General features: G+C 40.0%; 1 protein-coding gene across 1 annotated transcript in view; it reads left to right on the plus strand.

Annotated features, from left to right (window-relative positions):
• The first annotated feature begins 375 nt into the window (after positions 1-375).
• LOC120414782 (lachesin) overlaps positions 376-17,500 on the plus strand; it is a 37,019-nt gene continuing 19,894 nt past the window's right edge. Inside the window, exons 1-2 of the mRNA XM_039576094.2 lie at positions 376-683; positions 4,328-4,446. Of these exons, the coding sequence (XP_039432028.1) occupies positions 614-683; positions 4,328-4,446 (189 nt within the window). The 5' untranslated portion in view covers positions 376-613. The remainder of the gene's footprint in view (positions 684-4,327; positions 4,447-17,500) is intronic.

Raw genomic sequence — 17,500 nt, forward strand, 5'->3', positions numbered from 1 at the left:
ATTTTCCAGCACTTTCCGCCTCGTTATTAACCGCATCCGTATATCCATTTTCTCCCTTCTTTTCTTTTTCAGGAAAACCGAAACCCACTAAACAGTGCACACAATTAGAGAGACGCATCCCATCTCGAAGGAAAAAGCGCATTTTCCCTGCCCGAATGCATCCCATCCTTGACGGTGGTGGTGGCCAGCACTAGTGACTACAACAATCGTCATTATTATCATCGCAGCAGATGAAACTTCCCGGAAAGGGAAGCTGCAGCTGCTTTGTGGGTGTTGTCGGTTACGGTGGGGGTGGTGAAAAAAACCCTATTACTTGGTTTCCGGAATATCAGCATCTATAGAGGAGTGTTAGACACAAACACACACACACACACTTTTCCGATGCAAAAATGAACAAACTGTGGGCGGAAAATGGAAAAGTGCACCCAGTGAGGCAGAGAGTGAATAACAAAAAAATAGCATAAAAAAGTGGTTAAAAAGTGCATCTTTGCCCCCTCCTTCCTCAGGCTTAGTAGTGGCCGCCGGGAGCATAAATATCCAAAAAGTGGCACAGAAAAGGATTCAACAGAAGTAGTAGCAGCAGCGGCAGACGACGACCAAGTCGGGCATAGAAATGGGACACATTAATTTTGTGAAGCTGAAGCTTTTGTTGAATATATTGTTTGTAGCCATACTGGTGAACGGTAAGTTTTTTACTACTATTTTTTGGGTTGTTTGTTTGCTAACTCACTGCGAAGGGAGGATTCCATGCAAAGTTTCACAAAAAAATACGAAACATATTGCTGTGTTAAAAACTAGAAAAATGCCAAAATTTTTGACAAATAAATTAGACGAAAAAATCGCATGCAATGTATTATCTGAAATTTGAAACAAATTAGTTTATTTCGTTTTTTGATTTTCAGAAACACCTCTCACAAATTTTGAATAACATTAATGATTTGAATGATAAAGAAAATACATGGTGATGTTCTTAAAGTATTTACAAACATATTCTAAAAATTTTGGCGAACTAGTTAAATTAAATTCATGATTTACTAATCTCGCAATGTGATGTAAGCGCTTATATAATATTTCATTTCATTTTATTTCTTTTTTTCATCTAGTACCTTTCCCTGTTCTTGAGGGGAACACCCGTGAAGAGTATCGGGGCCGGCATTTTCAAAGCGGATTCAGTGACAGTTTATTAATCAACTTAATGTTAGGTTAATGTTAACATTCCATAGGTTGTCTTCTTAAGGTGTCTTGATAAGGTCCAGTTTGTGACGATACACTACCTTCCCTTTCCTAAGCAATCGAATCCAGAAGGGAAAAGATCACCAGTTGTGTTGGTCCTAACCGGGATTTGAACCCCGATCTACCGCTTACGAGGCGGAAGCGTTACCACTGGGCTCGGTCAGGTTTTTACAAATTTACAAATAAGCAATTTTGCAGCATTGGATTCTTAATAACAATAAATAACATTCAAAAACTCAATCAATCTTATTTAAAAACAAATTGCACCGTTGAAGGTTTCCGTTTTCAAACTAATAGAATTTTTGGGATTTTTTTAATTTTCAAACAGTTTTCATCGAAATATTTATCAATAGCTTGGAAAATTATTTACAATTCCATTCTCCACATTTTGGATCTGGAAAATGCTTTTCAAATAATAAAAATTAGGAATTGAATATTATTCCTAAAAAACAAGCTGCATAATTTTACACCTCAATACTGAAATTAAAAAAAGACTAAGCCATGGAAGTTGTTTAATAGGTATTATGTTAGAGTAGTTTGACAAGTTTTTTTTAGTATCGCGGGCCACACGAGAAAAATAAAAAAATATTATTTTTAACATCTAAATAGTTTGAAAAATTGAATTTTGAAAAACTTACTTTTTGTGAATCTTTATCATTTGATTTTCAATTTTAATTAAATGTTGTTCAATTTAAAAATATTCACAAAAAAATCTTGTATGATTCTTGAAATCACCTTTTACATTTCAAAAACCGTCTCTGCTAGTACAATTTCCTGTGAATCAGTGAAATTTTCATTGAATTCGATATTTTTACCATTTTGAATTTAACTTCTCCAAATTTTAAGAATTTTCAAAGGTAATTTTGCAAACATATTAGGATTGAACTTTCTGTTCTGCTTAAAACGTTTTGCTACTCTTTTCAATATTTACACCCAAAATTCAGAGTCGAGATAATCGTTCTCTCAAAATTTATTGAGGGCTCAGTGCCAAAATCGATAAAATAATGGTACCAACTCACACCATCATAACAAATGAGTTCATTCGTTAGTTGAATCAATAAATCTCCAACAAGCGTCATACATCGACTTCTGACTTCTCCTTGGTCACCAAGCTGTGGTGGCCGAGGCAGTTAAGTCATTGGATTGGTTTGTCAAAGGTCTCTGGTTCGATTCCCGTTGTCGACATTTTTGGTTTTTTGTTTGACGGATGAACTTTTTTTGCAAATGAACCTCGAGAGAATAGTTCTATCGCCCATCTCGAGCTGTGTTCTCTGCGTCCGTGAATGGTACCACTATTCTCTCGACTCGAGACCATCATTCTCTCGGACTAGCGCTGCTAGTTTTGGGTGTAAATATTTGTGTTATTTCAAGTAATTATGTTTGTAATATAACTTTATTTAAAAAAAACATTGTATTATTTTGTTTCCTAAATCATTAAGACCTGGCTGAGAGAAAAACCTTTTTTTAAATTTCATGAATATTGATCATGAAAATTAAATATATTTTATTTTTTAAACGATAAAATTTAAATATTTACGATATCTAAACTCAATATTTCGACAAACAAACGCTGAAAGTTTCATCAAAATCGGAGCACCTCGATACGACCTCTAGAACAAACCGAGTAATATTTACAAAAACTGCCTGTTAATCAAACTTGAGCAATTTCAAGTAATGAAAACACTGCAAAAAGAAAACTACTTTCAGGAAAATAATAAAAACCCTATAATTAATTATTGTAACTTCTTAGAATGATTTATATTTTAAATATTGATAAAAAATTATGTTTGGATCGGCCAATTTAATTAAATAATCTCGATTTTGAGAGGTTATATTTTATGATAAATATGATTTAATTCGATTTCTTCGTTTTTAGAATTTCGAGTATTTTTTTTCAAACGTTCTAAAAGCTATGGGGTTTCCTTTGTTTGTAAGACCTTTTCAAGAAACACTCCAGATTTGAATAAACTAAAATTGGAAATAGCACATTTAATTACCTGCCTAAAACGGTCTCCAAAATGATTGTTATGTGTAATAAATCAAAAACCGTATGAAACAAAAAAAAGAAGAAGTAGGTATTTACTTTGTTAAACAATGTTTGCGTATGGAACATTTATGGGTCATTCTCCACCAACTCACACGAAATCGGAAAAGTTACCCCAACCCCTCGTCGATTTCCGTGAAACTTTGCTTTTAAGGAAATTTTGGCTCCTGATCACGAATCCGAGTTCCATTTTTTTATATCTCGTAACGGTGGAGTGGTACGACCCATTTTATTTTTCAGGATTTTTAGCTCAAAATCTCTTTGTGTAAAATTTGACGCCCAATTTAAAGGAGTGTTAAAAATGTCGAAAACACGTATTTTTCATCAAAAAAGTTAAAAAAAATTGCATTTAAAACGCTGCCATTTCCCATTACTAATGTGTCAAAAATAGTGAGACATATTATTTTATGGGAAATTTAATGTACTTTTTGAATCTGTTCGAGCTACAAATAACTGAAAAAACATGGACCTCAGATTCGTGATTAGGGACCAAAATTACCCCTTAAAGCAAAATTTCACGGAATTCGAAGAGGGGGCAACCGGTGTGAGTTGGCGAAGAATGACCCTTATGTGAATTTGAAAGTTATCGTCTAGACTGTGATTTTCTTGAAGGTCAAATATGTGAGATTGTAAGTATTAGCATAGCAGAGAGAAATATTTTGTTTGCAATTTTGCCTGGAATCCTCAATCCTTTGTCGATCCTTGGGGTTTTCCTATTCAAATTAAACAAGAATAAGCGCGCGCGAGCAGCAAACTGAGGAAATTTTGGCCCGTCGCCGTGAATGATAAATTGTCATAATTGTTTCGCTCCAGTTTAATTTGTTGGATTTAATTATGCACGAGCTTTGTGTGCTCCAACAAATGCGCCCCTGCCAAAAAAAAACCCTCTGTGAGCGCTGAATGAAATAGTGAAAACCCCGTGGAAAATTACTCTCGAAGCGTTTTTCGAATGGAGTGATTATCGTCGTTTTGTTGCTTTTCGAGGAAAGAACCCCATTTTCATGGACGTTTATACCTTTTCTTTTTGGTTTCATTTTGGAATTACCACAGGCCATGGATCACAACAGGAAGCACAGCCGGAGTTTCTGGCACCCCTGGACAATCTCACGGTGACCCAGGGCCGGGACGTGTCCTTTACCTGCGTCGTCAACAACCTGGGCCAGTATCGGGTAAGTCGTTTTTTAAAGAAATAATTGATTGATATTTAAACACAAAAAATGACATGATACCTTAGATTAGACATTTTCCCTACCAAAATTGATCATAAATAGCTTCTCGTTATACTTTAATTAACGTGTTAGAACCGTGATATAAATTAAACTAAATTGCGTGCTGATTGCTAACTCACGCTACTCTGCCCAGTTGATGCATTGCGACTAATTTTCTGCAAACGCGAAAATTTATCGAAAGCCTCGATGTTCGAGCCCTTCAAAAACAAATCGTCACAGGACTGCCAGCGGCACACGAATTTGGAAAACTTTTGGCCACAATTGCTTTTTGTCCTAGTCACGTCAGATAGATTTTTCATCGGCCCCTTTCAACAAAAAAAAAAAAAGGAGAAGTGGGGTCAACTGCGTGACTGGCGATGATTTTAAAGGGGGAGGGGCAAATCGAAGGCTCGAAATTGATTTTGCTTCAAGTTTATTAAAAGCGTTTTCGATTTTTCATCACTTTCGGTGGCGGTTCGGCGTGTCCCACTAAACAGGGAACTTTGGCAGTTTAGCATATCTACCACTTGACGGATGGTTCAGTGCAAGAGAGAGAGAAGCATCAGCAAAGGGACTGCCACTTTGGATGGCCTGCCAGCAGTCAGTCACAGTCAGGCAATTTCCTTGATATGACTGTAGGGTGGGGTAGCTTTAAAATAAAGTTTAACCAGAGGCGACTCGTGCCCAAATGAAGTACCTGTTCAATGTTAAAAAATGTTTTTAAAGCTTTTTTTTACGCTTTATTATTTTTATACTATTATAATTTTCTGATTATGCAAATAATTAATTAAAATATTTTTTAATTAATTAAAGTATTTTTAAGACTTAATCATTAGCGTGGGGAATGTGGAAAAATAGAGCAATCGCTCTGCCATCCTTATCGAAATTCAAGGGAAGTTAGTGAATATTATACTGAATTTTAAAACTATTCATCAGGATGTTAGAAAAAAATACCACATCCGTAACAAAAGAAAACTGTTTGTTGGGCTTTTTTAAGCCCAACTAATATTGAGCTAACTTGGTTACTATTTAAAAATTAAATTGACATTTTACTCTATACTTTTTAGAACCAGGTCGTATCGCTTTTGATCCTTTGAAAAATGTTTAGAGAATTGAATTGAAGGGCTTTTGTTGTTAAAAACAAAACTATATTGACATGAATCCGAGATAATTAAAATATTTGTTTTTAGCATCAGTGAATAAAAGTTTTCAGAACAAATTCATGCTACAATATATGGATAATAAGGGTCTAGCTCATTTCCCCGAATGACATTTCCCCGAATGCCATTTCCCCGAAAATCATTTCCCCTAATTGGTCACATCCCCGAATACCACTTCCCCTAATCAGCCACATCCCCGAATGCCATTTCCCCGAATATCATTTCCCCTAATCGGCTATATCCCCGAATGCCATTTCCCCTAATCGGCCATTTCCCCGAATGCCATTTCCCCGAAGTGACACTTACGCCAATTGCCGTTTATTTAAATTTAAAATTACCCGAATTTGCATATCCCCTAATCATCATTTTCGCTAAACCTTTTTCCATGACTAACAGTTATTTTCTTTCTCAATTTTCCGAACAAACAGCTTTTTCGGGTATGCTGTTGATTAAATGTTGTAAATTGGGTAGTAAAGCCCTTTGTCAATTTTTATGAACAACGGTAAGAAACACGATTAAAAACCATTTCTGATAACTTTTTTTTCTTCATTTTTATGCAAAAAAAAAGTTATTGACAAGACAACATTTTTTCGATGGATCAACTATGGCCCCCCTGGATCGAGCTGTCAAGTAGGAGCTTTTCTGCCAAGAAGGGCCGTGAAGTGAATTTTTAGAAATTGAATTAAAAATCCATTTTAAATCCTTTGCGATCGTTCAAAGGGTCATTGTACTTAGTAAAGCTTATTTTTCTTGTGAACAAAAATATCACAAATTTAAGCTTAATTTTAGGACCCAATTACTAAATTTTTTGTTGTTCAATTAACATTTGTGTTCAACCGCATGATTAGATGTTGTTTTTGAGAAATTTGCAAGGATCTTTTTTTCGATTTTTGTTCAAAAATGCAAAAAATCGAACAAATAGTTACATAAGGCTGGTACAAATTTTTGTTGATTATACTTTTCGCCAAATCCCAAACCAGCAATGTGAATAAAATGATCAGTGTGAACTGGGTTCTACTGATACGGGGTACTACGAAAATCGCACGGTATGTTTTTGAATCATAAAAAATAACAAAACTTCTATTGCATTATTATTATCATGTCTATAAGAAAAAGGTATTTGTTTTGAGAATGTATCAAAAAAAAGTCTGTAACAATATTCATTGTATTTGAATGAATAGTACCAAACCTTCCAACACCACTTCCCCCCTAAAATGCAACGTCTGTTCTGAGTGAAGCCAAAAAGAAAGTTGATCATTCAAGGCCAATACGAACCTTTCAAGAAATATTATATGTAGTTTGATGTGATAAAAAGTGCCATCATTTTTTTTTTCTTATAGAGTCGACTCTCTGGCTGTCGATCTTCTAGATATCAATAATTCTCCATCTATCGATGAATTCTTCAGTCCCTGTTTGCTTTAAAAATCTCTTCCGGTTGTCAATAATTTCAGTTTTCATGGCTTGCACAGACATTTTGCTTGGCGAAACGAAGCTTTAAAGGGTGTTTGAAATTTGTGTGTTTTTGTTTGATGGACGTTGCCATGATTCTCTCCCATAGCTGGGTATCAAGAAAAAAATATTTTCAATCGAGTCTTCATTTTGCATCGTTCTGTAATCTGATGATTCTCTTCCTCGACGGTCCCTTGGATATTGACAAGCAGAGAGTCGACTGTAAAATGCGATTTCCCCGAACGCGGTCAAGCCGAAATGCCCGGTGCCCAGGAGCGCGCGCGCTCCGGGGCACCGGGCATTTCGGCTTGACCGCGTTCGGGGAAATGGCGTTCAGGGAAATGACTATTCAGGGATATGACTAATCGGGTAAATGGCATTCGGGATTGTGGCCCATTCGGGAAAATGGCATTCGGGAATGTGGACGATTAGGGGAAATGGGAAATTCGGGTAAATGGAATTCGGGGAAATGACTATTAGGGGAAGTGTCTTTTCGGGGAAGTGGCATTCGGGGAAATGTCCCTTCGGTAATATGGGTTTCGGGGAAATGTCATAGATTCGGATAATAATATATTCAACTAGAGTGAACCGGGACTACAGTCTGAATAAACACAGTCGTTTTTTGAGCATTTAATGGCACCAAATCTTAAACTTTTTTAGGACTGCATCCGCTTTAAATAGAACCATCCGAAAAATAAAATAACGATCATGGTTGAATCTACTGTCATAATTCTTCTCATGTGTCCCGATTCTGGAAAAAGCACAGTACTTTTTTGTTTCAATTGTTTCAATTCAATCTATCAATCACACTATCTTAACTTAACATTACATCACTTTCCAGTAGAGCAAGAATCCACTACACTGAAATAAAAAAAAAGTACCAAAGTAACCAAAAGATCGAAGAGGTTCAACGCGCGCAGTTGAACATTCCAGTTTTGAAACAAGCCATCACCAGTCTGCGCAAAATAGCCTGATGCCTAAAAGTGCGCCAAATATAGAGCAATATCTGTGGTGCTCTCGCGCTCTCTCATTTATTCATGCTCTCAACGTGCTGTCAACGCGCTGGCTTGTTTACCTTTTGCATGCAGCTCTCTGGAGAGCTGAGCGAGCTAAGTCGGCTGGGGCCTGGGGGTGGCATTTCGCTCCCTCCCAAAAATGCTGTCAGTTCACGCTCTCAGATTGAACCTGATTTACCAACACATCGATACTGCCGCTGCGTATGAATAGGAAGCTCTTTACATGTGTTGATTTTTTTCTGTATGGATATTTTTCCCCCGACGTTCAAAGGGTCGGTGTTGAACGCGACGAGCATTTGCGCGTGGCCCGCTAGGCTGGCTCGCTTTAGTATTGGTGGGTTGTAAAGAGAGGTAAAGAGTAAAGGGTGGCGGGCCAGTCGAGATGGATCACAAACGGCCTTAGACGTCAACTGACACCGCAAAGGAAAAAAAAGGGTGGCGGGCCAAAGCTTGTTTGGTGCATGCAGCGCTGCTGAACATATGGCGTTGATTTTGTCAACGTATATTCAAACAAAAATTGTAATAAACAATTATTGTATGTTGCTGGTTTAAAAAGTACCGTGGTACTTTTTTGGCCGCTTGAAATCGGCTACCTGTTCAATGAACAGGTTGAACAGGTGGACGAGTCGCCTCTGAGTTTAACATATTTTTTTTTCCAAAATTGATGCAGAAATGACATCAAACATAACTCACAGACCAAATCTACTTTTACTGAAAATTAAAAATAATATTGAAAAATTTGTACAATTCTCGAGTTTTTTTTGAAAAGGTCCTATAAACAAAATTTTCATTTTTTGCTTTTTGGGTGTTTTTAGAACCGCCTTGGGTCAGGGGTATTCAAAAACACCCAAAAAGCAAAAAGTGAAAATTTTGTTTATAGGACCTTTTCAAAAAAAACTCGAGAATTCTAGTAAAAGAATGTAATAGGGCCATAGTCAAAGGGTAAACATAGAGTCTATCCTGCTCGCTCCTTATGTATACATCAACTGACGTGAGTAGGATTTTCTCTTTGTTTACACCCAAAATTCAGAATCGAGATAATCGTTCTCTCAAAATTTATTGTGGGCTCAGTGCCAAAATCGATAGAATAATGGTACCAACTCACACCATCATAACAAATGAGTTCATTCGTTAGTTGAATCAATAAATCTCCAACAAGTATCATACATCGACTTCTGACTTCTCCTTGGTCACCAAGCTGTGGTGGCCGAGGCAGCTAAGTCATTGGATTGGTTTGTCAAAGGTCCCTGGTTCGATTCCCGTTGTCGACACTTTTGGTTTTTTGTTTGACGGATGAACTTTTTTTGCAAATGAACCTCGAGAGAATAGTTCTATCGCCCATCTCGAGCTGTGTTCTCTGCGTCCGTGAATGGTACCACTATTCTCTCGACTCGAGACCATCATTCTCTCGGACTAGCGCTGCCAGTTTTGGGTGTACATTTCGACTTTGGCTCATTTACATTCTTTTCTATTTATAATACATTGTATAACGTTTATTTTTTTGTATGCCTTCCTCACTGAGGTAAGGCTGTAATCATGCTCGAAAAATGAATTGAATCGAAAATTGAACAAATGTCTGTGTATATTAGGGTGACAAGAAAATTTTTAAATTTTGGAAAATCGGAATAGATATCCGCTGGCTCGATTCTTTAGGCAATACTAAGTATCTTTGCCAATTTTGAGCCAAATCGGTAAAGTTTTAAGGGTCGCTTTTTGTCGTTGAAGTTTATATGGGAAAAATCGCGAACATGTATGGGGAAAAACATCGCTTCAAGATTTTGGCAACAGGTGGCGCAGGTCTTGCCCAAAATTGTCCAAATGTTAGTTTCTTGTAGGAAATTTAATTTTCTACAACTTTGTCGAAGAGTGCAAGAAGATTGGAGTTGAACCTGATGAGTTATTAGCAATGCGATGAAAAGAAATCGGCTTATTTACTTGAAAGAATATAAAGGGAAGTATATAGAAAATACTTTTTCTAGAAAAATCACCAAAAATCAGGATCAACTCGGATTGTTTTGCACCCTTGGAAAAAGTTGTAGGAAATTAAATTTCCTACAAGAATCTCACACTTGGACAATTTTGGGCGAGACCCGCGCCACCTGGCAGAAAAATACTGAAACGATGTTTTTCTGCATACATTTTTGCGATTTTCCCCATATAAACTTCAACGATAAAAAGCGACCCCTTAATCTTAACCGATTTGGCTCAAAATTTGCACAGATACTTATTTTTGCCTAAGGAATCGAATCAGAGGGTATCCCTGATGTTGATTTTTTTTATTGTCACCCTTGTGTGTATGTATGTATGTGACCAACAAATAAGCTCATGTTTCTCGGCACTGGCTGATCCGATTTGACCCAAACCGGTTGCATTCGAGTTATGAGCGCTTAAGTGATATTTATGTACATACTTTTTGGAAGCCGGATCTCAACTTAATTATATGTAAACTTTGTCCGGATCCATCATCCGACTTATCGTTGGTTAGATAATTATTAATTATTCAAATTTTTAGACTCGTTTGAAAGGTCTTTCGATTATAATCGAAAGACCTTTCAAACGAGTCTAAAAATTTGAAGTTCGGCAACCCTGTCTCAGGTAATTACCACTAATGTAATATCTGTGTACTTTTCATTTCGGATCTAAAATAATTCAAATGAAATTTGTATCCAAACCCATCATATCGCCCATTGTTGGTAAAGGGTGAGGAAGGCAACAACCACATAGGTATATGGAGCGGCCGTGGCTGACTGGTTACGGCGTTCGCTTTGTAAGCGAATGGTCCTGGGTTCGATTCCCATCTGCTCCCAACGAGAAAGTTAAGGAAATATTAATCTTGAAACTCTGAACATGAACGAAAAATCAAAGTCGCTCGATTCGGGGTTCGATCCCCCGTCCTTTGGATTGGTAAGCAAAAATGCTAACCACTAGGCCATCACGGCTTGGTGAGCTGTGACTGGAATTAGGAATACTGTTACTATCAACTATATACGCGCTGGGTGCTTGTCCATTTGTTAAGGGTTCGGAAGTTCTAAATAACGTTTGAATCGGATTGGTGCAAACGTTCTTCAGGGCGGGGCTTGTCGATAAAGCTGAAGTACCTCGCGCTCGGCTAGCCAGCGTAGAAATGGGTCACCAAAGCTCGGCAGAGCTAACACCTTCCAAATGCCTATGCGAGTTATTTGCATGTATAGAATGTAGATCTAAAAATACATGGAAACAACTCAATTTGTAAGAAGTGGCCGCGTGGTCCCGTTTGGTTGGTTGCACACACACACACACACACAGGAAGGCAACAACCACATAGGTGATTAGGTTAGTTTTTTTTAATTAAATTAGGCACTATAAGACTTTTAGCAAATTCTGAGTATTAAGACCACAGTGTAGCAAAACAGTGTTAATAAATATAGCATTTTGGGTAATTCTCCGCCAACTCACACAGCAGTTGCCCCGAAACGGTGATGAGATGGAAATTTGGTGCAAAAGGACTTCAATGTAAAATTTGACGCCCGATTTGATAGCGTACTCAAAATTTCGAAAAAAAAACTATTTTTCATCGAAAAAAAAAAAAACACTTCAAAAGTTTAAAAAACTCTGCCATTTTCCGTTACTCAACTGTAAATTTTTTTGGAACATGTCATTTTATTGGAAATTTAATTTACTTTTCGAATCTATATTAACCCTCTACAACCATACATACCATACCAATCAGCTTAGAACACCATACGCGGTGCCCGTGCTGTATCAAGAAGGTTGTTCCATGATGCTCGGTTCTGGGCTGCAGCTCGCCAGTCTCCTAGGTTGCAGATCTTTCTTAGGTCCACCTCGATCTGATTTCCCCATCGTGCACGCTGTGCTCCTGCTCTTCGGCCTGTGCCGCCATCGGGTCGCGCGCGGTCAAAGAGCATCCTGACAGGATGGTCTTCGTCCATCCTCGCGACATGGCCGGCCCACCTGAGCCTCCCGATTCTCGCCAGGGTAACGATTGTCGGTTCTCCCAGCAGCGCGTGCAGTTCGTGGTTCATGCGCCTTCGCCACTCGTTCTGAGCTGTACGTACTCCACCGTAGATCGTTCGCAGCACCTTCCGTTCGAAAACTACAAGGGCTCGTTCGTCCTCTTGCCGCAGCGTCCAGGTCTCATGGCCATAGAGGGCAACCGGTCTAATCAGTGTCTTGTACAGGGTCAGCTTCGTGGCGCGTTGCACTCGATCAGATGTCAAGGTTTTCCGTAATCCAAAGTAGGCGCGATTCGCGGAGTGGATACGAGTCCGGATCTCTAAGCTGGTGTCGTTGTCGGCCGTTACCAGCGATCCCAAGTACACGAATTCACTCACCTCCTCCAGCACATCGCCATCCACAGCTAAAGGGGTGAGTCTTGGGGGGTCAACGTCCTTTGAGCCCCTCCCTTTCATGTACTTTGTTTTCGTCGTATTCATGGCCAATCCAATTCGTCTTGCTTGCGTCTTTAAGGCGGTGTAAACCCTTTTCACCGTCTCTAGGTCTCTTGCTATGATGTCAATGTCGTCCGCATAAGCAAGAAGTTGGACTGTCCTGTTGCAAATCGTGCCTCTCGTGTCTATACCCGCTCTTCGCACAACTCCCTCAAGTCCGATGTTAAACAGCGCATTGGATAAGCCGTCACCTTGTCGTAACCCTTGGTGCGATTGGAAGGGGTCCGCTAGCTCCCCTGCCACTCGCACGTGACACATCACACGATCCAAGGTAGCCTTGATCAGCCGAGTCAGTTTGTCCGGAAATCCGTTCTCGTGCATGATCTGCCATAGCTGTTCGCGGTCGACTGTATCGTACGCTGCCTTGAAATCGATGAAGATATGATGTGTGGGCACGTTGTACTCACGGCATTTCTCGAGGATCTGCCGGAGCGAGAAAATTTGGTCCGTGGTGGCCCGAGCGCCAGTAAACCCCGCTTGATAGGGGCCCACGAACCTCCGTGCGTACGGTGTCAGCAGACGGCAGAGGATCTGGGAGAGGATTTTATAGGCCGCGTTGATAAGCGTGATGCCGCGGTAGTTGCCGCAGTCCAGCTTATCGCCCTTTTTGTAGATGGGACACACGACACCATCCATCCATTCTTCTGGTAGTTTCTCCTCCCTCCAGATCTTAGAAATCACCAAGTGGATCGCCCTCGCCAACTGCTCTCCTCCATATTTGAAGAGCTCACCGGGTAACCGATCTTTACCGGCGGCCCTGTTGTTCTTCAGCTGCCTGATCTCCTTCTTCACCGTCTCCAGATCAGGTGCCGGGAACTGTTGGTCAGCAGCGGGCGGTCCAAGTTGGGCTTCAAAGCCGTCTCCATGCGCTACATCGCCGTTGAGGTGCTCGTTGAAGAACTGCTGCCACCTGTTCAACACCTCGCCTTTGTCCATAAGAAGGTTTCCCTCGGCGTCCCGACAAGTGTTGGCTTGCGGCGCATAGCCTTTGCGGGACCGGTTAACCTTCTCGTAGAACTTTCGCGTCTCGTTCTGCCGGAATAGCTGCTCCATTTCGGCGCGATCGCGATCTTCCAGCTGGCGCTTCTTGAGCTTGAAGACCGTTCTCTGCTGTTTGAGCGCTTGTTTGTATCTGGCCACATTCTCATCAGTTGCGGCTCTCAGCTTCACCGCATAAGCTGCTTTCTTCTCGTCAAGTAGCCGCTGGCACTCCTCGTCGAACCAGCGCTGCTTTCCAACTCGGACCGTACTACCTAGCGCGGCTTCAGCGGCACTGCCGATGGCCGAGCAAATTCTGCTCCATCCATCGTTGAGCGAGGCAGCGCCGAGTTCCTCCTCCGTTGGCAGGCTCGCTTCCAGCTGCTGCACGTAGTGCTGAGCCGCAGCCGTGTCCTGCAGCCGCTCGGTGTTGAACGGCGGTGGGAGCCGGCTCCGTCGTCGGTGGTACGTCGTCGACAGTTTTGAGTGCATGCTTGCACCCACCAGGTAGTGGTCCGAGTGGATGTCCGCACCGCGGTACGTGCGGATGTTCCGTATGTCCGAGAAGAATCGGCCGTCGGTGAGGACGTGGTCGATTTGTGTTTTTGTTCGTTGGTTAGGCGATGTCCAGGTGACTTTGTGGATGTCTTTCCGGGGGAAGAATGTGCTCCGTACCACCATACCGCGGGAGGCTGCGAAGTTGATGCACCGCTGGCCGTTGTCGTTGGTGACGGTGTGCAGGCTGTTCGGCCCGATCACCGGCTTGTACATCTCCTCCCTTCCTATGCGGGCGTTCATATCTCCGATGACGATCTTGACGTCCCTCTGCGGGCAGCTGTCGAACTTCTGCTCCAGCTTCGCGTAGAACGCTTCCTTCTCGGCATCGGATGATTCCTCGTGTGGGCAATGTACGTTGAAGATGTGATAGTTGAAGAAACGGCCTTTAATCCTCAACCTACACATCCGGTCGTCGATCGGCTCCCAATCTATCACACGACTCCGCATCTTGCCCAACACTATGAAGCCGGTTCCCAGCTTGTTTTCGGCTCCGCCGCTCTGGTACATGGTGAGCTCCAAAGCATCATCCTCCCACATCTTCGCTCCCTTCCAGCACATCTCCTGCAGTGCTACAACATCGAAGTTGCGGGGTTTGAGCTCGTTCAACAGAGCGTACTCATACCCATCGAAACGTAGCGATCTGCAGTTCCATGTTCCGAGTTTCCAATCGGTGTCCTTTTCGTGCCTAGGTCTATGCCGTTTGTTCCGGATCCTTATTCCTTCTTGATTGTTCGTAATGATTTTGATTTCGGTATGCAGCCGGATTGGGGCTGCGATACCTAGTCTCGGGGTGGGGCTGCCACCTTGAAGCTACCGAGACCCAGCTCCGGTTTTCTCTCGACACCGTAACGGGGGCCTTTCTCACGAGGCCTAACGGCATAGCTACACCCTCCGAAGAGGATGGAGCCCCCCTTCCCTGTCAGCATACTACCAGAGTTCCCACCGGGGTTGTAACCATGGTTACCCGATCTCTCCAAAGGTTACTAGTATCCCGGCTAGCGCCGCGGGGAGGCCAGGGTATCGGAGTTACTGGACAAGAGGCTAAAGGACCGCTTGGTGGGTCTATTTTATTCCTGCGGTACTCGAAGTACCTATGGTACGCCATGTCCAGTCGTTCGCTAACTCTACAACCTAACCCCGCCTTTAGACGGGCTTCTATCTAAAAAAACGCCAAAAAACAATTTTCCAGCCGATTTTTGATCTTTAAAAAGGCATTGGAAAGAAGAACTCTTAAAATTTTAGAAAATTTCAGGGTTGGAAGTTTAACTTGTTTTATGTGACTTTGCCAATGTTTTTAACAATGTGATTTTTTTAGGGGTCAACTTTGGCTGTGTTTTTTACTAACATTTCCTATATTTTCAGTAAAAAGAAGTATGCAGTAATTTTAGTAGTGTCCCATACTATGCCTCTACGCATTTTTTTTTGCAATTTAAATGATGATGGTGCCATTCTATAGCAGAAAATGTGAAAAACATGCAAAAAATTGAAAAAGTGACTATTAGGTGGCAGATTAGGCCAAATACTACCAAAAACAAACATAAACCGTCAACTGGGGTGAATTGGGACACATGGGGCGAATTGGGACAGCAGTTTCAACCATGTTAGAGCACAATATTTTGATTTTTCTGGTTGGTTTCGGATAGAACAGACTCAGACCAACAAAATGTGTACATCCATTTTCAAATTTAAAACCTTTAAGTACTCTAAACACTGCTGTCCCTATTCAGACTGTAGTCCCGATTCACCCCAGATGACGGAACTAAACAAGATAAATGCAAATTAGGCCGTTGCAAATATTTTTTGAAGTTTATGTCCCTCGACTCTTGTCGGGGTCGAGGGGGGGCAAATAAATAAAAAATATAAAAATTTAAATAACAAGCCATGGTTTCAACATTTGAATGAAAAATGTGTTTTAAAGTGCATTTTACACTTGTTTTGCAATTATTAGTTTTCAAAATATCCAAGTATTGAAGAGATTTTTTTTTTCGCCGAAAAAAAACTTTTTGCGGTGCTGTACATTCGAATTCCACAAAAATTGAAAATATTTTTTGATCGATCCCAGACATGCTAAATATGATTTTAAACGCAGGAAATGCATTTTTAATTGTTTTCAGTTGGTTAGACTGCTAATTCCTTTCAAATTTTGATGTATTTTGAAAAAATATTTTTTTGCCCCCTGATTTTTCGAACCGATTTTGAAGGGTTGGCGACATAAACTTTGAAAAATATTTGCAACGGCCTTAAAATACTAAAAATAAAACAAGAAAAACATAAAACAAGAGAAGTAAAGTTTTTCGTAGAACAAAAGTTGCTCAAAATTACCTTCTGAACACGGGAAAAATAAATATCTTCGAAAAAAAAATTTGGGCAGTAGACGGTTAACCCAGAAGGGTCATTTTTTCATAAGAACAAATGTTTTCATTCTAAAATTTCATTTTTTCTAATTTTTCAGAGTTATTTTTGGGAGTGTAACAATGTTGTACAAATTTGTAGAGAAGACAATTACAAATATTTTGATATACAAACATAATGGGTTTGCTTTTAACCATCACGAGTTATCGCGAATTTACAAAAAAAATTTTTGAAAAAGTTACTTTTTGCGTTTCTTTTTGTTTCGTCGTCCGTGTCTGTCACGGGTGACCATGAACAGCCATGATCGACGCCGATCAACTTTTTCAAAACCTTTTTTTTCGTCAAATTTTTGTAATTGTCTGTTCTACAACTTTGTATAACATTGTTAGAAAAAAAACGAAATTTTAAAAAGAAATTTTTTGTTCTAAATGAAAAAATTATCCTTCGGGGTCAATGCAGATTCGAAATAAACATTAAATTTCCCTTAAAATGTTATGTTCCAAAAAATTTTAACAGTTGAGTAACGGAAAATGACAGAGTTTTAAAAGAAATTGTGTTTTTTTCGATAAAAAATACTTTTTTTTTGAATTTTAAGGGGTCGTACCGCCCTCCGTCACTAGATAGCAAAAAACAGACCTCGAATTCGTGATCAGGGACAAAAGTTACCCCTTAGGACAAAATTCCACGCAAATCGAAGAGGGGTGGGGCAACCTTTCCCGATTTCGTGTGAGTTGGTAGAGAATTACCCTTTTGTGATACTTTTTGCTTTTAAACCAAATGTTCGGTTCGGTTTAAAGATCGGCTTGAAATTTTTTTATTTGTATTTTTCAATTCAGGTTTCTGCATTTTTATTAAAACATTGAGAGTTCTCAAAATATATTGCCCCTAACAGACCACTTAGAGCAAATCTGAACTAAATATATTTAATTTGTACTTTCCCTCAAAGGCTTATGCAATGATCTCAGTTGAAATGTTCTCGAAATCTCTAAATTGCAAATGTAACATCTTGGAACAGAACTGTTAAATTCTAATAAAAACACTATGTTAATTGAAT

The sequence above is a fragment of the Culex pipiens genome, chromosome 2, assembly GCF_016801865.2.
Source record: "Culex pipiens pallens isolate TS chromosome 2, TS_CPP_V2, whole genome shotgun sequence".
Classification (NCBI taxonomy): domain Eukaryota; kingdom Metazoa; phylum Arthropoda; class Insecta; order Diptera; family Culicidae; genus Culex; species Culex pipiens.